The sequence below is a fragment of the Rhopilema esculentum genome, unplaced genomic scaffold, assembly GCF_057945365.1.
Source record: "Rhopilema esculentum isolate cy_ngs unplaced genomic scaffold, ASM5794536v1 HiC_scaffold_37, whole genome shotgun sequence".
Classification (NCBI taxonomy): Eukaryota; Metazoa; Cnidaria; class Scyphozoa; order Rhizostomeae; family Rhizostomatidae; genus Rhopilema; species Rhopilema esculentum.
Genome location: NW_028300848.1, coordinates 1,801,090 through 1,824,644, shown reverse-complemented (window position 1 = coordinate 1,824,644; position 23,555 = coordinate 1,801,090). Strand labels below are relative to the sequence as shown.

Sequence of the window (23,555 nt, the reverse complement as noted above, 5' to 3'; positions counted from 1 at the left end):
AAAATGGAAAAAGATACAATTCAAATTCAATGCAACAAATATTCAATTCTGAGAACTGATATTTAGCTACATACTGATATTTACAAATTCCAATATTCTACATAAGACTACAATACAATGATATTTGCATAAGATAATTAGCTGCACTTCATTTTGCAAAATCTATTGATAGATGGGAAGAGATTGGATGTAATTATTTAGGCTTGATGAAAACAGCTCTGATTCTATGGGCTCCCCAATTTCACTGACAGGACTCTTGATAACAACATCCACATAAAGCTAAAGAAAAGAGGGAATTTAAAATTTTTAAAATTATAAATAAATTATTGTGAACAATTTTTTTGCGGTACAGAATTTGAAAATGGCTTTGAAAAAAGCATTTTACGACAGTTTATTTTATGCTCTGAGGAGTGTCAGACGAAAAAGGTTTTAGTATGTCGTAAAATGTTTGCTTTTTTCAAAGCCAATTTCAAATAAATTATTTGCCTTCATATGGCAATTGAACATGGAAATTTTTTTATGTATTTTATAATCTCTTCTCTAAAAATCTCTTACAATCTCTAAAATAAGTGATATATTTTAATTTATCCATTTCTATCAGATTACAAAAACCTCAAAATTTGAAGATTTAATTTAATCAGTTCCAATAAATCTTACTAGAGTGATTAAGTTTTGAAAAAATTTAAGGTAGTGATAAGATAAAAACCAGTTTTTTATCTTAATTGACCATAAAGTCTTCTCAGGCAAGCACTGATATGTGCTACTGCTGCATAAAAGCTATTTTGCAATACCACATTTCATCTTAAACAACAAATGTCAAAATTGAAGATGACCTCATGAAAACTAAATAATGCTTAAAAGCAATTCAAGCATAAAAAATGTTTTGGTCACTTATTACAAACACTTGGTGAATTGGCATTGAAATGGTGGGTAAATAAATAGACACCTACCATGTAAATATAGTGAAGATACTCGTTGATGTTTGTAACATTTATATCCGTGTTCATTAAGATTTTAACACCAGTAGGGGTTTCATACAAATGAAACTTGTATCTGTTTGTTTTGTAGCTTACAAAATTGTCCTTTCTGCTTCCAAGTCAAAGAAATGTGGAAGTGATAAGTTTTGATTTGAACAACTTTGCAAAGTGGACTTGAAGTTCATATAAATTTGTTTAATTAACATCATCTAGTTTACATCCCTTTAACCAGAGCTTACTTTTAATAACAGCCTGGGAGAATTCAGTGTCTGGGAACCAGATTGGAAAATTTGATGCTTAAATTTTATATCCTCAACTTGCACATATCTGCCCCATCACATATGAATATAATTTATAGTTTTAGTTTTTGACAAGCTGCCCTTATCTTGTTTTGTACGGTTTCAAACAAACGTTGCTGCTAGATAACATGGAATTCTACAGAAACAATGATTTTGCAACTTTGCAGTGCGGGTGGTTTTGTGACCACACAAAAGAACAAAGGTGAGCTTTAAACCACTTCACTACATTCTGAAACACAACTGAAACTGAAGATGCTGAAACCGCTCCATGACACAGTGAAACCACTTCACAAACATTATGCATTTTTCCTGGTGCTTTTGTGCATTTGCAAAACAAAATTCCTAGGTAATAAAATTAAACACTATTGGTATCAATCGGGCAATACCTCACTATATTTGATTGAATTTTGAGCAAAATAAAGTGAAAACAATGCTATAGCAATCCTGTTCCTCCATTCCAAACAGCAAATTTCAAATCTGCATCTTCATATTTTCAAAATTGCATGTGCAAGAAATAAAGTTCAAAATCTGGCTAGGAAGTGGATTGACTTAATTGATGATTCAAGGAAATCTCTCTGGAAAATAGCATCCTACAAATATAACATCCAGTAAAACATGTTGGTCACCCAATTTCCCTATATTCACCAGGTTTAATCATTTATAAAGTATGTTAAGAGAAGATATTTCAAACTATAATCCTTGCAAATATAATCCTTGATGAGCATCTCCTTTGTTGGTTCTAGGTTACTGATATAAGAAAAGATACGGATCAACTGGTGATATGCGGCTGACAAATGACTTCAAGGAGAAAAGCATTCCATATGTAAGCTTGAATTCCTAAAGAATAAAACAGTAAAATTATAAAGAAAATTTTTTACGATCTAAGGCTCTTATGCAAAACTTTGTGCTTTGTTCAATTTTTGGAACACTTTGTAGCTTTTGAAAGGCACTTTGTCCTCTCCAGTCAACAGTCCTTGTTATTATTCAGCCCTGGCGTACAGTTATATACAAAAAGTTAAATCTTTACAGTTGTATTAAAGACTGGAAAATTTAGCAACAACCCAGACTGGAAATTTTGTTTCTTGCGCAGACAAGTTTACTTTGAAGTTTTGAGACTGTGTGCCTGAAATCATAACTTCTTAGTTATTGTTTTAGTTAATAATGGTAACTACTGTTATTGTCTAAGGATTTAGTGCGAAGTTTAGTTAAGTAACCATTCTCCGCAATTTCTGTAACCGTTTCCTCTTATTAGTGTCCCACTTTCTATGACTTGCGGCTATGAAATGATGTTGACTCATCGTCATCAGCAAGTCAATTTTGCTAATTTTTATTTTGGCCATGCCAAAAGGGAAGTTGCCCATTGGCCAGGTGGACCCTTTGGCTGCAGCCGCATGACACATTTTTTTGTTCTGATACTGGGGGTTATGCTGTTGCAGTTTTATAAGGCCAAGCAAAGAATTCCCATTTTCCTCTAATTAGCATCCTGCTTGCTTTTGCTTGCGGCTAAGAAGTGATGTTGACTCAACTCAACGTCATCAGTAATAGACCAGAGGTGAGAGGGGGAGCATTATCACCTGAGCTGGCAATTAACCAGACTAACTTTTTCTGACTCAACTTTTTGTGTAGATTACGAATCCGGATGTTGCTTTGGCATTTAGGGGGGCGTTTTCTAGATATAGGGGGTCAAAGCCCAAAAACACGCGTTTTGACCTAATTTGACTGTTTTCTGCTATCACACTTTAAAAATTGGTAATTTTTGTTATTATCTGGTGATGTAGTAATCTTACGAAAGCGAAAAGACAGTGATAATAGTTTCAAATTACGTATGTTTTTGAAATATAAGAAGTTTTGAAAACTTGTTGTTCAACATCGTTCAAAGAAAAAGGATCCATTGATATAGACAAAGCTCTTACTGATCCTCTTGCCCTTGCAACAACTGAAGATACAGATGCCAAACAGCCAAGTGTATGCTACTACATACTGCATTAAAATCAATCATAGTACCAAAAAACCCGGTGCCAAAAATTAATCTGGAAAAATAATCGGTGAAATTTCGGTGAGAACTTGAAAAATCTTCGGAGTAAAGAATCGAAAAACTTTCTGTAAGTTATTTTTATCTTCAACATAGAATTATCTGGAACACAATCATAAAAATTGCAAAAATCGAATACTTTGATGCATACCATCAGACAGTTTAACTATCAATGTAAGGAAAATTTTAAATCACTGGGACATAACTTCAAAAGATAAAGAGATAGCATTAAAAAGACATAAAGAGATCTAATAACCCACACACACATTGGGACACATGGATAACACCCCTCCCCCCAAGAGTTCTGAATCTGTTCGCATCAGATTCGACATTTTTGGTACTTACTCAGCAAACTTGGTGGTGGCGTTAGATAAAAAAATAAATAATAGTCGATGGTATATTTGATTGTTTTCATTTTCATTTCGCTTTGTTCCTCTTCGCTCCTCGGCACGTTAATATTTCAACCGTTAATTTGCAAACTGAAACCACTGGGAGCTAAACTCCACATTACAATTTTTCAGCGTTGGTTGCGCGAATGATGAGAATGACTACCAGAAAATCGATTAAAACAGTCAAATAGCGTTCCACCCGCGGATATTTATTTTAGGAATAAGGCTGTATTGTAAAGTAGTAAAAATGTCTTGAATGAGTGAATTTTCCAGCAAACTGGAAGCATCAAAGTTCGAAAATTCCCCCACCTTTTGCGGCAACCATGGTGCCGTCTCAGGTACTAACGTTCGTGTCATGGTTCCTATTCTGTTTAATGATTAAATGAAGTCTTTTTTTATTACTCAGAAAAGTTTACAGCGTTGTGAATATAGAAAAATCATGGAAAAAGACATACAAAGAACTTTCTTAACATATGTCTTTTGTCTTTTTAGGGATATTTTGTTATAAAGGCGAGTTCCCTACAAAAGAATACTAATCACGCTCTAAGTAGCTGTTCTTTCTTGTCCGTTATATTCATGTCCTGTCATAATCTTAATGATTGTGCGTCTTTTTGCAATTGGGATTCCATGCTTTCTCTCCAATTGCATAGCCCCCCTATCGGAGGGTCAAGCCCCTCCGTCGGAGAATTTCTAGCGCCACAATAAGTAGTCTCAACTCAACGATCGAGTAACATACTTTGCAAGAAAAAATTCTTGTGTTAAGATTGAGAGCAAAGATGTAACTCAGGTGGGAAAGTCAAACACAAACCATGGGAAAGCAGATACCAAAATCTGCTACCTACTTCACCATGCCCTACGGATGAATAATGGACAGGAGACAGTTTGCATTGTGCGCTCTGGAGATGTTGATATTCTTGTTATCCTTTTAGCCAACAAGGCTAAAAACTTGCATTTCTTTATGTAGTACAGAAGAGGAAAATACAAGAGACTACTGGATCTAAATGCTTTTGCGCTATCTTTATTGCGAATTCTGGTGGACTTTTCAAAAGGAAAACAAAGTAACTGTCGGTCACTGCTGCCCTCATGTAAAAGCAGCCTCGAAAAACACTTCAAGCGTGCAAACTTTGTAGCAAGAGTAAAGAGACAAGCTTTACAAAGCATAATCAACAAAAAAGAACCAGCCAATCACGGCTGGTTAGATGATCTGTTAATTGATTGGTTCACGGAGCCCTACTATACTATCCTGAGGACATTGCGGAGCTATTGTTTGCAAGCGAAGAAAAATAAAGCGAATCAGAAGGAGAAGGTGAATTTAAACTAAACGCTTTAAGAATACAGTAATAGTGAAATTCCCCTTCCCTGTAATTGCCTGCCCCCCCCCCCCATCAATGCCAGAAAAAGCCAAGTTTGACAGAGCATTGATCAAGAAACCAATTTTTAATAAAATTAAACATTTCCTAAAGTGCAATAATTAAATACAGTCAAAATAGGTCACATCGCGTGTTTTTTGGGCTTTGACCCCCTATATCTAGAAAACGCCCCCTAAACGCCAAAGCAACATCCGGATTCGTAATCTACGCAAAAAGTTGAGTCAGAAAAAGTTAGTCTGGTTAATTGCCAGCTCAGGTGATAATGCTCCCCCTCTCACCTCTGGTCTATAAGACAATTTTGCAAATTTGTATTCTTGCCTTGCGAAAGCAAGCAGCTCAATCCATTGAGGCAGGATAAGCTATTGTTCATATTAGCCAATCATTGAGGGGACAGACTGCCTTTAACAAAGATGCCTGAAAGCCCTGACAATCTACATGCAACTCTTATCTCATCATTGGTTGGATTGCAATTAGCTGTTTTGTCGAATGAAACAATAAACTCTTCAAGTTTACGATATCTCTGCATAATCATGAACCATCGTGAATGAATGCAAATGGTTGTGAACCAGCATTAATCACCATGAAGCAGTGTTAAGAATCATGAATCATTGTGAGTTTATTGTTGTGATAAATCTGCGAAGGTCATCATGAATCAGCTCAAATGCTCATGAATCTTTGTAAATCATTGTAAATCGCTATACCGTAAAAGCTCTATTAAGCCCCCCTCTCTATCAAGCCACCTCTCTATTAAGCCCCTCTCTATCAAGCCCCATTACCATGCCAAAATTTAAAATAAGCCCTCCCTTTCTATTAAGATCCCTGCTTTCAAACAAATAAAACATGCACATTGAGTGGGTCTCTTGATGGGTGTTGATGATGATAAGATCATGTGCATACGGTTCATGTAAAGATTTCCTTATGCACCTTAGAAGTCAAGAGGATACTGATGCTGATCTTTCGAAGAAATCCTAGAGCATTGGCATTTTTATAATGTTTTGTTTTCAATGATTAATAAGCCACCCTCTCAAAAGAGCCCCCCCCCCCCCCTCAGATAAGCCACCCTCTCAAATAAGCTTTTCATTCTAAGCCTGAAAAACAAATAAGCCCCTGGGGCTTAATAGAGCTTTTACGGTATAAATTAAAAAGAATCAGCCTGAGAGATCGTACTCCATCGTCAATGACAATGTCAACGAGAGTAAATTCTTCCCAAGACCCTGTATTCTGATATTTTTTTCCTTATGAACATCTTCATAGAAAAGCCAAATCCTTCTTGCTACCGCTCTTTACTGAGCTCATATTACGTACCAGACATCTTCTTCGTACATAGTTATTGGGCCCCTATGTTACCCATCTTATGGAGATACAGAGATTTTATATAATAATGGTTTCTAAATCACACCGTTTTATATTTGGTGTGCTGTACAGATTGTTAATGTATCTACTATAAAAATGAATTAGTGGAAGCTCCAAACAATTGGCTTCCTTTTTCAAAAGCTGTACTTCTAATTGGGTGGGGGCCTTTTCAAACCCAATGCTAATGAGGAGGGCTCAATAGATTTATTTGGTGCCATTTTTGCGTGTAGCTAGGTAGTTCCTATATCAAAATCTTGCTTTGTTTATCTATGCCGCCGCCTTACCTCATCCTTTGATAATTGCGAGTCCTTCCTTCTTTGCCATTCCTGGTAAAACAAACAAGTTCCGTTTCGATCAAACATGTACATGTTATAAATGGTCATCCTGGTGCCTTTCGTGTTGGTAAAATCACACGATATTCTTCGAGTTCTACCACCCTTTCATTGTAAACACAGACCGATGTCACAAAATTAAAGAGTGTGACAGTATGCTTCAAAAAGAGGCCGGAAATATTCCACCACCTTTAATAAAGCCGTTGCACCTTATATAGCAACTGGGGCATTTTTACATTGTTGAAGCGATGACTTGGCAGTCAATTTTAGAGAATAAGCTACTTTCTCAAGAGGGAATATCCAGAGCAGCTATTTATGGTGTTGATGGTGTTTGCTATGCTTCAAGCCAAGACCTTACAGTTAATTTTGCTTTTTTTTGTCGTGTCGTAAAACTCATCCTTGTGTTCGGTTTAGATTTTAGAACGATAAATTCGTGATTTAAAACGATCTCAGAACTTCCTTGATTACACAACTATGTTCTCGCTGAAATGCCTCACTTTCCACATTATCTTACTATTAACTAGCAACACTTAATCAGCAGTTAGTTGATTTATGTGGTTGAAAATGCCAGTTTTTAGTGCAAAATCTTAAAAACCTAGTTTAACTCTTAACTTCGGGGTCCAAAATTTGACTCATTGCATTCAGCTGAATCTGACAGCGTATTAGGAAAAATCAAAAGCCGAAAGGCCTTTCCAGACTTTCAAATACGATTTTTTGAGAATAGTGCATGTTCTATCTCTTTCGACTTAATCCAATCGTGAATGAATGTAATTTCTTTCTCTCACCCTCCCTGGTGTAGCTTTCGATTTGACAAAGTTTGATGCAAAGGAGATTCAGTGAATTTAATTTGACAAAATCTGATCATGTAAGATGAGGGACTTTACTAATCACTGGCTAATAAAACAATATCCCTTTCAACACTGCTGGGCATAGCTTGCCTATGTTCAGGCAGTCATTGTAAGCCTTAAGCCAGATTGGAAAATTAAATGTCATATGTAGCTATATGCAACAAAGTAATTTTCTAAAATCACACTTAGTTATCTTCATGTGCACTTCAAAATTGTTTGCAGGTTGTAGGCAAAGTGATTGAAAATTATCTTTGCAGCCAAGCCTGAAAATTCTGTTTGCAGCCCAACCTGAAAAACCTGCAGCTATGCTGGCTATTTTCTACTTGCACCTGACCCACAATGTGATTATTTGATTGTTGTTGCTCAAAGCTCAAATTCCTTGCTCACAGGTTGCAGCTTATAGGGCGCTATTGCTTGCAGCTACACGCAAACCAAATTTATACAAGTTTTCTGGAATTCAATTGCTTACCCTCATCTGACTTTTTGGGTCTTCTGCTTTGTTGGAGTGCTAGTCTTCAAGTGTAATTTACCAAGTTAAATTGACACATGAAATATTTAGATAACAAGCAGTTCATCAACTATTTGCAAGCATTGTGTTGAAATCAACTTCTTTTAATTCTTGGATTGGGTTTTCTATCATGGGTATTATACCCTTCATCTATTTGTTTTGACAGATAAGTCAAGCAGAAATCAGGACTGTTGAAAGATCTCTTTCAAGTGACCCAGCAACACTATATACTGGTATAACATTGGGTGGTGAAAAGTACACATATCTTGCTTGTGAACCTGGTTCATCAGTGGTCTGCTGTCTGAAAAAGTCTGGTTTTGTAATTGTGCGAACTGGTAAATGCATTATTATTTGTGAATACAATACAGATTCACAGTCCACATATTGTTACTCTGCTGCTCATCAACTGGCTGAACAGTTGCAGATTCATAACTACTAGAAATATGTCAGCAGTGTAATCTGTGTTCTTAAAGACTCATTGCTAACAATGAGCCATTGCACTACGCAAGCATCCCATAATGCATTTTCAGACAATCTGAAATCAATTATGGTTAATCCGTAAAGTTTACTGCCATTGTTTGATTGTCACCTGGATAATTTGCCACCCTCGCAAAGGCTCATTGTTAGCAATGAATCTGATATCATGTTGGTTTTCAGCAGCCACTCAATACAACATTTTATGCACTTTGATTATTGCCATGAGTTTGATGTGGCATAGGATTTTCCCTAAGCTTTGCTTTATGCTGTTTGATATTAATTGAATTAAGAAAATATGAGAAGTAATACAATGAAAATTCTGGCAAGAAAAAATTAAAAGGATACTGGTTTTAGCATCCAGTCACCTAGACTAGAAATAACATTTGTCTATACAATGGTTAATTTCATAGAAATGTTGCACTAAGGCAAATTTAAGAAAGATGTAGCTGCTTCATTGATAGGTTATTATAAGAACGATGCTATCATAGGAAAAATAGAAAAATATTTTTTCTTGTCAATGATAATATGTTTACTTGTCATTGATAATTATCCAGTTGCGCGATAATTGAACAGGAAGATCTGGTGAAAAACAAAGAGATCACCGAAATTTGTTGAATTGTAAACAACATTCTTGTATAATATTGTGCTGGAAAAACAGTTGATGACAAAATTATCAGGAGAAACTTCTTCATAATTATCTTTAGTGTTTTTTTTCTTCGTAAGCACTGATAGTGAGAAAGTCATTGTAATAATTCCTACTAAAAGAATTTTAAATTTGGAAAATTGAGGAATGGGAAAATTTAAAAAAAATCTGAGGAACCAAGAAAAAGCAGTAAAAACATGGAGTCCTTCGGCAAAGCATGGAGGATTGACAGGCCTGCTTCCTGCCACTCAATGGTTTTTTTAAGTTTTGTAAGAAAATTATCATGGCTTCAATGATTTAGGCATCAGCACTGACTGCATGAAGGCTTTAGGCTTGAACCTTCTGGGAACTTTTTTAAAAAGGCTCAGCCACACCTGGTAGCTTTCTTTGCAGAAAATATTTTTGGAAACACCAAAAGGACAATTGAAGGTACTTTTTCATGCATCATGAAGGGGCTTTTCAAGTATAATTTTACATATGAGAGATGAACTTGTGAATGAGATAAACTTGAGACCATATTAGTAAAAGCATTGATAACATACATACAATAATGTAATTTAAGTATACTTTTCATTCCCATCATTGCCTATTTCTATCACCATGTTATGCAAAAGATTTTTGTCCCATTTAGCTTGTTTGCTAGGATTTTAAAGAAAGTGCAGTAATTTCAGCTCTTCAATCCTATGTGAAAATCCTATTGTGATCAAAGACAAGTTTTTACCTCGACCTAAAATGCAACGCAACAAAATAATTTTGATAGCCGAGCAGGCTACATCTCAGGATTTTTTGTAAGATATCCAGATTAGGGCCCACGCCACCAACCCTAAACTAGGGGGTCGCTGGCAGCTGGCTAATCTAGGACAACGGTATTTTAGTCCCTGCATGAAATGGCTCCACCATACTGTTTGACCTCTTCATCCAAAATTCCAAGAGCTCTTCGCAGGGCATTTTGAACATGGTAAATGGAAGGGGAAATTTCTACGAGTCCCCCTACCACTGACAAACAAAATGCTACTATAACCCCCAGATGCCAAGCCACCGTGGGGCCTTTTTAAATAATGCAAGCATGCTGGCAAATAGAAACAGAGTATTGTATTTTCTATAATCACGATGTTTTAGTGAAGTGGCTCCACTACTGCGCTGTAGAACGAGGAAACAAGCTATGCCTGCAGTACAGTAGGGAGGACATCCATATTCTTCACTGAAAATTTTTAATTAAAACTCTTTGCTAGAATGGTTCTTGATCCTAAATATTTCATAAAAAGGTTTGAAAATGGCTTATAAACAACATATAAGAACGCTTTAAAGAGACATTGTAATAGTAATTAGTCACAAATCTCGAAGCCTAAAGTCTCAATCCTACAAAAAGTCAGTACGGAAACAGCGTAACCATGATGTCATGAACCGTGTTATTGCAACAAACTTCAGCCACTATGTAATGATGTCAAGTGCAAGTTGTCTATTGTTGATGGTCGTAATTTATATTTAAGCAGAGTGGTGTCGGTTCGGCGATAGTGTCCAATGGGCGAATCGCCCCAGATATCTTATCCACCCCTTTGAATCTATCTCAAAAAATTTGCAAGACAGGAGTCGTATAAGTCGTCATAAATCTCAACAAATACGCATTACACGAATATTCACTACACACTTTTTTCTAAAGATTACAGCTCAAGACCAAGTCTCTAAAGTTCCTAAAATCCAGACCTTTAATCAAAATGCGGTTCCAAAACCTCAATAAGAGCTCCCTTATTTTAACTGCATATTTAGTGCCACGAAAAAAGCATAGCGGCAAGAAAGAAAAAGTTTACTGAGTTTTGTTTTTAAGTGGAGCTAGAAAGAAGGCCAAAAGATAAAAAGAGCCAGAAGGAAAATTAAGTTGCGTAAAAGTACAATGTCTATCAAAAAGAAACTTTGCATACAGAGTGACATACTTTGACTACACTCTTTGACATCCAAATAAGAATAATATAAATCAGCTTAAAATAAATATCCCTAGTGAGATCAAATCGTACAACATTCCTTGCAAAGCTAACTCTAATAAAATTTGATTTGATCAGCATTTTCAAAGCATCTATTGCCTAACAAGCACAAGAAATTCATAAAACTGCAAGAGCAAAGCATTCAGTACAAACTATCCAAATTCATCTACTAGATGCACTTGCAGCAGAAAATTTCAGCTTTCATTCTTGTTTTTATCCCCATTTTCGTCGTACTCTTCGTCCTCGGTTTGTTTTCGTTTTCGTGCTCATCTTGGTCTTTGTCTTCCTCTTCGTCTTTGTTTTTGTCTTGTCATCTTCGTTCTCGTCCTCGCCTTCATCTTCGGTTCCTCTCCGTCCTCCTCCTCGTTTCAACAGTAATCCTTGTCTTCTTCTTTGTTGTCCGTTTTTACCCCGTTCTTTTTTGTATTCGCCTTCGTCTCTGTCTTCTTCCTCGTCGTAATCGTTATTGTAGCTGCCAATACCATCACTTTTTTTAACTTAACATCGGCTTTAAAAGCTAGCCATTTTGGCAGACTATCTATGGGAGTAAATATTTAAACAATATCTATGATGCATTGCCTCAAAAAAAACTACATAACTGCCAAAGTGAAAGTGAAATGTATAGCTTATCTTCCCATTGCAGTCTTGAAATTCCTAGCTTTTAATTCTGTTTTGAATGCCTTCACAAATTCTAGATTTCCTCTTTTGGCAACTAACTGATAATAAATTCTGTTTCGTATTAGGTTTATAACAATTTATAAATTGCCTAGGAAAACTCTACGCTAGGCAATTTATATACCCAGTTGTGGATATCCAGATGTAGGCCAATCAGAAACACGAGCACATGACTGTTGAGGTTTACTAGCGTAGAGTTTTCGATCTATGTTCTGACGTTTTAAACTCTAAAGAGTGTCAGACGAAAAGCTTTAGTTTACTAATTGTTTGCTTTTTTCAAAGCCATTTTCAATTTTGTACCATCAAAAAGATAATAATTTATAAATTATTTTGTTGTATGCATTTTTTAATATTTACGCTTGTAAATAAAGATTATAAGCGGAGGGCCCCTTATATCTGCTCAGGCTGGAGGCGAACCTCCTTCAATGAATTAAAATGAAATGAAAATACTTTTGCTGAAGCTATCTGCCGAACATTTCGGTTAAATGGATGTCCGATTTAATTGGCGTAATCTACAGCTTTATTAATATGGAAGCTTGGGCTAACCAAATCTTTCTCTAGCAGAGTTCTATAAGTCGAACTTGAATTTAATGCTTCAAAACGGGGCCTCTTTGGAAATGCTTTTGCTTACCAAAAAGTGGGCCCTGTTTAGGGAAAATGTGAGGATCCCCGCAGAATTTCAAATTTGGCCCTCACAGTACCCCCAGGTAACAGTTAGCACGTAGTTTTTGAACAGTAAACCCGCGGGTTACACTGAACTGAGGCTAATTTCAAATGGCACCTCAATAGTTGTCCAGAAATTCTTGTTTTTGAAAACAGAGAGGGAAATTTTTCGCCACAGTTACTGGTAAAATAAAAGCAATGGACGATAAAGAAAGCAACCTCGATTGCTCTGGCTTATCAAGAAATGTGTGGCTGGTTAAGGTGATTGATGTAATATTTTCACCTCAAAATACAATATTATAGATTGTATATTCAATTCTAGGTGCCTTCCTTCTACTATACAACCAGCCAAGCCAGCATGAATTCAATGGCAGCTGCACTCTGGACAATCTTTTTTGTAAAATTATCACTATTGCACACCTGATTGATGAGCATGGCTTGGGCGTGATTTTGGATGTGGCTTAGATTTACAGAATTTGTCAAAGATCACAAAATGACTTTCTAAATTTGTTTGCAAAAGAAATTAAAAATTGTCATTCTAAATTGAGTAATCCTCTTGAGATCAATGCTGCCAAGAAGTTTTCAAGCTCTAAGGCCAAGCTGGCCCTTTGAGCGAATGAATCAAAAGTTCCTATAACTATAAATTTCAGAATAATTCTTGCAGTCATTTTCTTGCCATTGTTTTGAACGATTTACCACTTTTAACTCTTTTTAGGCCTTATAGGTCTAAAATACTGGGGTGGAGAAACAAATTTTATTGGCCAGGCCTTTTGCAAGTGCCAAAATTGAAATTGATCTGATCAGCAAAACCTTCCTCTCCCCCCCCCCCCTCAAAGGTTTTTCTACGGGGTCCACCCCAGCCCACCCTGTGATGACACAACCGGGTCCTGGGCTAATGTGCCCCCTTTTCCCCTCTTAGTGACTCAGCTTGTGATCTTCCATTTATATTACCATGTTTTAGGCCTTTATAAAAATGCTTTCTATAATTGTTCCTTTGCTTGCTAAACCGGAATTTGAATAACAGCCACTGGTGGTAGTTCTAGGAAAGCTTTCAACACCCAAATGTTAACACTTATCGCAAGTTCACATTGCACTATATGTCAAAGCTTGTACACTACTGAGATATCGTCAAAAACTGTTGTGAAATCCAGACTGGCCTACCAGAGTGCAAAACTCTTTGCATTGTTTTCGATATTCTACCCCAATGACATTCAAAAGCAAGTTTTGAATATGATTTAGTTAAAGGATGTGTCATTAATTCCTGCCAGGGAAATGGCTAACAGACAAAAATGCAAATTCTTGTTAAGTTTTGATACCCTGTTTTCCATTTGAATTTTTATTAGACTCCCCTTCAAATGATGACGGGCAAAAATTCAAGCCCCTCCCATTAGACAGATCAAGAAAGATAAAACCTGTCTTGTCAGTTCCCTAGCAATGAAATGTGAGCAGCTTTTAATGAGAAAATGTTACATTTTGGGCTATTGAAATTGTAAAAGACTTGCCAGATGAAGCATGATAAAGCTGTCTTAAAGAAAAGTTTTGAAAATAGTTAAGAAAAGCCTGCAATTATATACTGGCAGTCTTATCTGAGAATAAAAAGAATTTCCAGTATTTGCCAATTTTTAAAAATCATTTTGTCCCTAAAAGCTATTATGTCTCAATACTCAGTGCATGATGAGTTTCATAAAAGTATTTCACTATCTTGTTCTACTTACAAAAAATACTGATAAATAAAATAAATATTCAGAGAAACTGTATTTCACCAGTCTCAATTTAGTTTCACTTTCCGAAATTCAGAGGACAATTCTACCCAGTTTAGTCAGAATTTTGGAACTGTCCATACAGTGGATAGGAGCACAAGCTTTTGCTAAACATTTAATGATTACAGTATTCAGTTTCCCAAAACTTTTGCATATTAAAGTTTTTATCTCTAGCATCTCTTCCCTCTTTACCAACTTTGCAACTGTGCATTGTTCTAGCTGTCATATTTTACAGGGATAATGGAACTTATTTTGAAGTAGGATGGGGGAAGGCAGAGATTCCTAATTAGAGTTTATGGAAAGTATGATTTATATTAAATGTAAGAAAGGGTTTTGAGGGATTTATTTATGCAGGAAGACCGACATAAGGTTTGCTTGATTTGAAGCTATTTGTGAAGGAATTTAGTACACACAATATCTAGGTACTATGCAAAAATAATGCGCTGTGCTGCCCACTTTCATCACAACTGCAAGCCCAAGGTTTCAGCTAATGCTATGCCACTGTGAGTTACTCAATTCAATCATCAAAATCAAAAGCAAATAAATCAATTCCCATTAGATTAGCTTATGATAGACTAAGCTAAATGTGCTAATTAATACTTTTTCTCTACCCTTAATAACATTCTTTATGATTTTCATCTAAAGGTTCCAAAATATTTATCAGAAACTTGGAATAAAGCCGATTCTAGTGGCATAGTTGGAAAGCTTAAGTTTACTAAGTAAGTATTATATATTGTGATGTTTTTTGTAACTATGCAAAGGTAACTAAAATTTGACCCTGAATCACATTACATTATGTTTTTAGAATACTTTGACATTTAGGTTTCCTATAAAAATTAGGTCAAAAACCCTCCTTTGATGACTTTTTCATGAAACGTGTTAGCTCTATGGGCCGACTTTTAATGGCTTGCTCTTTGTACCTAAAAAATTAAAGACAGTTCAACAGGGAAGAAGGAGCATAAGTTGCATGAAATTTCTAAATGTAAACAAATGTAAATGTTGGTTTGAGTTAACCAAAGTTATTTTGGTCTTATGTTATATGGAACAGTGGATGAAATATGATTTGCTACCTTTTGTGTTAAATGTCAATAAAGACGAAATCTGATTTACAATTGTTGAAGAGTCCTTAAAAAATTCAAACTTAATTTTTTTTTCATAAACTATGTTGATTCAGTTACACTAATGTCACATAATATCAACTCTTCTATTGTCATTACATTTTAGGACACAAGGAGCCCAGGTGTGTTTGCTTTTTCTATTTCTAACTGCAACAAGTAATATTTACTTTACGATAACCACTGTATACATTTTTGGAGAAATAGGATTTCTTCAATAAACCAATGCCCATTATACAATATTGAGATACAAAACAGTACTACAATATTACATACATATATCTCAAATACTGAATTACTACAATATTACAAGCCAAAGCCCCACTACAAGCAAATTTGATAAGAAATTGCCCCAGAGTTTATATAGGTACATCTTCTCTGCAGCCAACAAAGAGTTCATAAATAAAGTCAGTGAAAGTGAGTGTATGAAAAGCAAAAATTTAAGTACATTGAGCATTGCAATTAAATCACTCATACTGTAACACCCAAAGCTCACTTTAACAATTCTGTTAAATGTATTAGCTGTACTCAGGCTGTCACTAGCTATTGTGCTCAAGGGGGGTTTCCAGCTCCTATTTGTCCACAAAACTGGTGAGCCATCATGTATTTGCTGGCAAGTAGGGAACTTTGCAGAAAAAGCACCTCTAGATGACAAAAAATCCTCGTTTTTGCAACCAATTTTTTTTAAGAAGATTTAAGAAGAAGCAGCAGAATTCAGTTATGGCTCTCATTAGCATAACCTCCTATTTTGCAAATGAACTAAAATGAGCATTTCATATTTGGAGAAATTATAGAAAGGCAAGGTCCTTGTGACTGATAAGGTGCTATGCTTATGTTATGTTGATGATATATTTTGTGTGTGCTTTTGTTTTTCATTCTAATAATCAGTTCCCTTTCTTAGTTTTATATCCCAGCTTTGCTTGTTTATGTTATTTTGTAATGGTCTCAATCAGTTGACAATTTCTGGTATGTTTATTTTATGTTATATTGCTCTTAACTGTCAGGATGTTCTATGAATAATGAAGCAGCTCAAGGGTACCATGAAACAGCTTGTTGCCTCAAGCCATAATTTTTACAATAAATGTCAACAACCCAAGGTAGAATGACAGCATTGATAACTGTGTGTGATAGCTGTATCCACCAATTAGGAAGCCTGAGTTCCTCGCTTTAAGATAGGAAACAAGTTTGTTTACTTCTCTTCTTGCACGTAATGTCAGCATTTCTGGGCTTTGTTGGTTTTCTGCCTCAAAGTACATTGCAAGATACCCAGGGCAGTACTTATTGATCTCGTTGCAGAATGATTCTTCGTTCATTTTCATGCATTCAGCATAATACAATGGTGTGAGCCAACAAATGAACATAAATAACAAGAACAATACATACACGACTACGTCAAGTGCACATTGATTTTTACCAATCTCCACACAAAGAAAGAACAGCTGTGGCGTTATAATCACCATCAGTATATTGTGGCTTATAAATAAAACTCGTAAATTTTGACATGATGACTTAACTTTCAAATCATAGTAAACGTAATGCCGGAAAATGGCATCCTCTGCATGTTGGTTCCAACGTGCATAATCATGCTTTAAGGCCAGCAGGCGAATGTCACTAGTGTGATAAAGCAGGTACATCAGCCATGTCAAGCAAAGTGCAGTGAGCATCAGATAGAAGTCACTTATGCTTATCAAAACTATGTTTGTTTTCACAAAGCCGCTCATTTGGATTCCATGCACAGTTCCATTTGCTGCGAGCCGTTTATGGTGATCGATTTTCCATTTTGAAGGATAATGTAAGTGGAAGCCTGCTACCATTGACAGAACCACAGTAGTCACAGCAATCACGATAGATGATATTAAAATCAGAGTCAGCCTTCTTTTGACTTTCCCAAGACTTTGTCGATTGCCTGACCCTAATGCGATACCATCAAGCATTTCTTCCATATGACGTTTTTTGAAGTATTTAATGATTAAAAGGTGGCCGAGCCAGCACCATATATAACGAAACAGGCCAATGAATGTCTCTAATATTAGATTTTTAAAACGATCATTCTTCGTGGTGAGGTCTAAGGTTGTGTAATAGATATTAATGATGATCATAACAAAAAAAAGCATATTAACAGCTGACGGGTAGAGGATTTTTTCCACAAAATTGGCCTGCGGATTATGCCAGAATCCCAAGAAACGAAGTATTTTTCGAAGAAAGCGTAATTCAGTCGATTTAATCGATAACTGCCCACTGCCTTTTCCCATTCCCTGGTAGTCTTCATCTTCAGTAACTTTGATGTACATTTAGATAGTCTCTCAAAGGTATTTCGGTCCTTCAAAGCGTATTTAAGTATTTGAGCTTCCAAATATATGAAAATGTTTGTAAGCTATCCAAGTGTTTGTTATTCCAGTCACAATTCTCACTTAAGCAAAAGTACCTGCCCTTTAATGTGGTAAACCGCTACTGGATACCAGTGAGTCCTGTCTTTGAAAGGCTTGTTGAATTAAAACAGATCTTTTGTTATAATGTAATCAACCACTGAAGTTATGCAAATGTGAAAGCCTTTCAATAATCGGTGAATCTCTGTTAAAATGTCGAATGTTTTTTATTACGAAGCGTGCCAAAGTTGGTTACTTGCGGTTAAAAACAATCATGATAGATGTCGTGGTTCATATAAAATTAAGAAATGATAGGTAATCGGGTCAATTAGTATGAATGTTAAAATATAGCTGAATGAAGTTTCATTTTCAAAGTAAATAATGTTTTTGTTTTTGTTTGTTCTGCTATATGTGTTTATTTATTTTTAAGGGGCAAGTTTTCCCAAATTTTTGAAGCTTTAGATGCTAATTAACTGCAAACAACGTCTATGACTAAGTTTGCTTACGTAGTGACATCTCCAAAACAATAGAAACATATAATGCAATTCTGATTGAATTTAGGCCAACTACAAAATGGATCATAGCGAAAACTAGAGAGACTAACAATGGCTGGTACATATTTGATTTGGACCTTTGGTAAAAAAGAACAGTAACGTACAAAACATCCCCAGCTTCACGTGTTCACATCTAAATGTTTATCAAACCAAAAGTTTCGATCAGCAAGACTTGACAAGTTCATTTTTCTGCCATCGATTTCATTTAAAAGATAACTGAGCTACAAAATGTATACGAAAAATGAACTTTTTCACAGTAATGATTTCACACATACATCGGATTTTTTTATGCATAGATCGTTCATAAACGGGGTTGTTAATATCTTGAAAAAGACTCATCCTGAAAAAGTTTGATTGCCCGCGGCATGTGACCAGGCGGAGTGATTTATGTTTGTGTTTGCCAATATGATGGGGAGCGTTTCTGACTCCATCGTTCCCATGTGAACAGAACGCCTTCCGGGTATGGTATGAACATATTTCGATACAAAATGAATGCTTCATAATGTAAATAGGGCCTTAAAGCAACATCTCTAGTTTTCTACTTTTTTACAGCCTGCTTTTCAATGCAAGATGAAGCATTTTGTTTTCATGCTTTTCCTTGCTTAATTTTTAGGTGAAGTTTGAGCTCTCGGAGCAGCTGTCGCAAGTCGGCTGTGTTGATGGGGTTCCCCTGCCACGTGAGCACAAAATGTTAATGTCAGATGTTTCGCAGTCCTTAGCCGTGTTTTCAGAGACAGCTGGTGGTAAGCATCGTTAACAAAGGAAATATCCATATTATGCCTCGTCATCATAATCATCATCATTACAGCTATCATCGAACATAATCGATCATAGTCAATCGTTGTCAATCATCGTTAATCGTTGTTAATCATCGTCAATCGTCGTTAATCATAATCAATCGTCGTTAATCATCGTTAATCGCTTTACCATCAAAGATTTGATTTTAATGAACAACTCCTTTTTAGCCAATTATCGATTTTATTCAATTAATCCAATCTAACAGTATAATTCGTGATTATCGTGATTTTCTACATTGTTTTGCAATCTTCAACATCAACATCACAATTGTATCAACCCTACCAAACGTCTTTTATGGCACTGTCGTAATGCTAAGAGCATTTTAAATTTTATTTACCTCACTCTATTTCTGTTGTAGATTCAACAGATCAAAATTTACAAGGTAGGATTCACAATGTTTTTGTACCAAAGCCTAGGACAAACGACTTAACCTTTCAGTAAAAGTTCTATTGAAAAATGTTGAGAAATGTTTAGCCTTGTTTTCTTTTATTGTGTATGGGGGGTTGCCAAATAACTGAACAGCTTGCTGAAATTTTTTCTAAAATTTCGATATGTGAATGTTGTTGACGCTTCGACGGTGAATTGATATTTTGGCCTAAACCAAACAATGTCGTTTAAGGATGAATTGAAGAGAAAATTATCTTTGACCTGTGGTCTTCTTCTTGGAAAGGATTAGAATTTTCACAAGATGCAGACTTTTCCGTTCATTTACGCTCTTTCTTTCATTTACGCCGAAGTAAAGTTTTTAAGGGGAATTTTATTACTTTAAGCTGTATGGGCGATTAATCACGTTCCCCGTATCAAAGTTTCAACTGGAACAATCTAAGATATTCATAGTGAATTTGATGTGCTTTTTACCTTGCAGGTGACCCAATGTTTGCATTTGAGGGAAAGGTTGTGAAAAGAGCTGACTGTCGACCTGTTGAAAATCCAAATTACCTTTTATTAAAAAAGTAAGTATGCAGGATTTAGGTCCTTCTTTGGTATGCAGTATTTTCAAAAGGCCTTATTCGTTAGAGTTTATCCAAAATTTACCAAAATTAAGTCTTATAAACCAATTATCAAACTTTTGTGAAGATACAATTCGTACCATAGAGTACATTTTTTCGTAAGTCACATATTTTATAAATAACAATTGTTGAAAACTTAGCAGACCCTCTATCAAACCAGATATAAAAACAGATACTTTCTCACTGAACTTCCCTTTGAACTTTTTTCAGCTTTTTCGTGCCATCTTCAAATTTTGTGGCACCAAAACTTCTTTTAGTAAATCTCAAGTCTTTAGACCCAACCTACCGGTGAGATTACTGCCCAATCTACAGGTAAAGCCCATTGGAGTTAATTAAAGATAAACTTGGACAAGCATGCCATCGAAATCCAATATTGGAAGATTACGTTTTAACAAATGTTCTCTTACAACAGGTTATTCTTTATGTTCCATCTAAGATTTTTTGTATCTATGGATGCATGTTTGCTTTGTCCTAAGTTGTTTGAAGAATGTCATAGACAAAGTTGGCAAGTAAAATCGAACTTTCGAAATTGTAGCTGAAGATGAACTGTGTCCAATAGGAACAAGTTTTGATTTTTTAATAAAACATTAGCTTATGTAAACGTTAGTTTTGGTAAAAAAACTGTAAAGATGGAACGGCCAATTTTTTATATTTCTAAGACAACCAGCACCTCCAGCATTCATTTCTCTGTCTTATCTAGCTTCAGTTTAATTTTTTTTATACATTCAACCACATTAGAATATTTGAAAGACAGAGTTAAAATCATAATAGTCGCTTATAGTGTTTAAGAGAGATGACTGGGTGATATCAACTGATGGACCGTTCCGAGCGTTTTCTGAGAGAAAAGGATTTTGTCATTGGCATTTTCTTGAATGTTTGAATTCTGTCTTGTTTCTAGCTTATTTGCATGCCAATATTGTTTTTTGTAGAAATGCCATCAAAAAAGCTGGGCAGCCTGCTAGAAAGGTGCAGCAGATAACAGAAAAAGTTCATGGAACGAGTTTCAAGCCAATTGCAGATCACAAAGTGAATGTAAGCCAACTTAAAAATTTCTCACTCATGTTTTCCACTAGGCTTCAAATGATTAATAATTTGACCTGACCATGAGATAGTTTCGCGAAAATGCACCAAACCCATGAATTGTTTTGATAAGTAGTGTGCATCAGATAGCCTACTAGCACAGATACAGAAGGGTCAGTTAGGATACTTTGGACACATAGTTCGGTGCGACTCTCCATCATTGGAAAAATCGGTTATGCTTGGCTACGTAGAAGGGAAAAGGAATAGAGGAAGGCCGAAATTTAGGTGGACAGATAACATCAAAAACTTGGTGGGCGCTCCTTTGGTGGAGTGCGTCCATCAAGCCGAAGACAGATGCCTCTGGGATGCGGTCCTTAAACAAAGCACAAGCAACCAGCCAAATTGTTGAATGACTGATGATGATGATGATGCATCAAACTAATTTCCATCATATTTAGAATTCTATGTTTCAACTACTCCATGTAACATTTCCTACATAATACTTCTTCCATGCCTGACCTTTCTCTTATTTTTTTGAAAACAAAAGTACTTCAATAGCTAGCTGCCTGTCAGGGCTAAATTGGCATAAATGGTTTTTTGGTTTCCTTAGCATTGGTAGATATGAGCATAAATATTTGTATGCAATTTTGTAGATTGAAAGAGATAGAAAACGAAAAGAAGAAGGAAAAAGAGCTCGCTCAGAGAAAAAGGAAGTCATGGACAAATTGTTTTCTGCATTTGAAAGACATCAATATTACACTTTAAAGGATTTGGTACATCTCACACAACAGCCTGTTGTAAGAAGTAGTTTTTATATTTCTTTTATTTCTGTTTATGACATTTTATATTTTATCGAGCCTGCTTTTGTGAGTACTCGATGGCTAGGCTTTTGCCGCTAACTATGTTCAAAGTCGATGTGTTTGTAAATATTGGATCAGCCAATCACATACCTTCTTTACTATTCAATATACTGGCTGCTTTGCACGTGATCGCAAACGTTTATTACGTAAGTGAATCCCTGGAAATGGATAACGCTGCCAAGGAACGTTGAAAATGCTTAAGGATACCAAAGACTAACAATGTGCACCTTTCTATTGAATATTTGCGAATGGTCGCTTTGACTAAACTTTCACGTTGAGTGATTAATGTTGATAGTTATATAAACCGGCATAGGAGTTACATTATTACTTAGCATCTTTTTCGTCAAAGAAAGATCTCTGAGTTTGAAACTAGGGGCCAGGAAAGTATTCATACTTATTTGGGACAATTCCTTCCAGGCTTGAAAGCCCACTACAAAAAATTTAAGAGCAATAGACATGGCCCTTTGATCTCTTCTGTCTTCGACCATATTCTGGTCTTGTTTCTGGGCCTTGAGAAATTAATAAGAAAAATTCGCAATTTGCGGGGAAAAGTCTATAAGAAAATCGTGTTATTTATATTTTATGTATTTTACAATTAGTAGATATAAGATGACCGAAAAATGTTAGGAACCTATTTCGAGGAAAGGGAGAGAGGAAATAGTTTTTATCACCAGCTTATTCAAAGCGTGTAGAGACCTGGATATATTTTGTGATATTTATGAACGTGCTATTTATTTCTTATAAAGCTAGAAATTTGGATGACATATGATTTTATCTCTTTTCAGGGCTACCTTAAGAGTATTCTGAAGGAAATATGTAATTATAATTTGAAAAATCCACATAAAAATACCTGGGAACTGAAGCAAGAGTATAGGCATTACAAAGAGGAGCCTGGCAATGAGGATTGAAACTGTGAGAGTTCTGTCATGCGCAAGGAGTACGATGACTTCAGTCTAAAACACAGGGAAGTGGCAGGTAAAAGATTTTTTTATGTCACAAAAAAACAATTTGAAGTAAATGGAATCAAGAATATTCCAAACATTCGCTGGTGGGTGTAGGGATTCGCGGGCGCAAGTTGCAAAAGCCTATTTATTCATGTATAATGGAATCAGTATCTTCTCTTTAACGATATGATACATTGTTTTAATAACAGACAATTCTCCAGCTTGGGATAATGACCATTACCGGCAAAAATTTGCAAAGTGACTCAGAGACTATTAAAATGGGCTTTCATGCTAGCTAACCTAACATGTTACCTTAAGAGCGTTGTATTCATGTTATTTATACCCAACAGCCTGTGTCAAGCGCTAAAAATGCTGAATCTCGTGGTGCGGTCTTAGCAAGCTTTTTAGTGAATGCCTTTTCGTTAGTGATGTATTATTTGATTGTCAGCAAAAGTTACAAGCTCTGTTTGTGCTACGTAGATGTTATTCTGTGCTTGAGATATAATGCACTACTTACGCTTTTGAGTACATGATAGTACGCGCTTAAATCAGAGGATAGAAACAGCAACAACAACAATAATAA

At 35.7% G+C, this 23,555-nt stretch overlaps 3 protein-coding genes across 3 annotated transcripts; 2 read left to right on the top strand and 1 right to left on the bottom strand.

Moving 5' to 3' along the window:
• On the bottom strand, window positions 1-6,840 carry LOC148957155 (trafficking protein particle complex subunit 1-like). The gene is made up of 4 exons (XM_089115891.1): window positions 6,705-6,840; window positions 2,043-2,113; window positions 951-1,086; window positions 1-279 (listed from the first exon to the last, which is right to left on the bottom strand). Exons 1-4 carry the CDS (start codon window positions 6,801-6,803, stop codon window positions 163-165), a joined length of 423 nt encoding a protein of 140 aa, XP_088972017.1. The 5' UTR covers window positions 6,804-6,840; the 3' UTR covers window positions 1-162.
• A 53-nt stretch (window positions 6,841-6,893) lies between these two features.
• LOC148957154 (profilin-3-like) lies at window positions 6,894-9,280 on the top strand. Its single transcript, XM_089115893.1, has 2 exons — window positions 6,894-7,111; window positions 8,275-9,280. The coding sequence occupies exons 1-2, from the start codon at window positions 7,001-7,003 to the stop codon at window positions 8,545-8,547; spliced, it is 384 nt and encodes a 127-aa protein (XP_088972019.1). The 5' UTR covers window positions 6,894-7,000; the 3' UTR covers window positions 8,548-9,280.
• A 3,365-nt stretch (window positions 9,281-12,645) lies between these two features.
• LOC135684896 (general transcription factor IIF subunit 2) lies at window positions 12,646-23,446 on the top strand. Its single transcript, XM_065200590.2, has 9 exons — window positions 12,646-12,806; window positions 14,951-15,024; window positions 15,530-15,545; window positions 18,954-19,083; window positions 19,497-19,520; window positions 20,004-20,091; window positions 21,078-21,180; window positions 21,822-21,965; window positions 22,814-23,446. Exons 1-9 carry the CDS (start codon window positions 12,744-12,746, stop codon window positions 22,934-22,936), a joined length of 765 nt encoding a protein of 254 aa, XP_065056662.1. The 5' UTR covers window positions 12,646-12,743; the 3' UTR covers window positions 22,937-23,446.
• The last annotated feature ends 109 nt before the right edge of the window (window positions 23,447-23,555 follow it).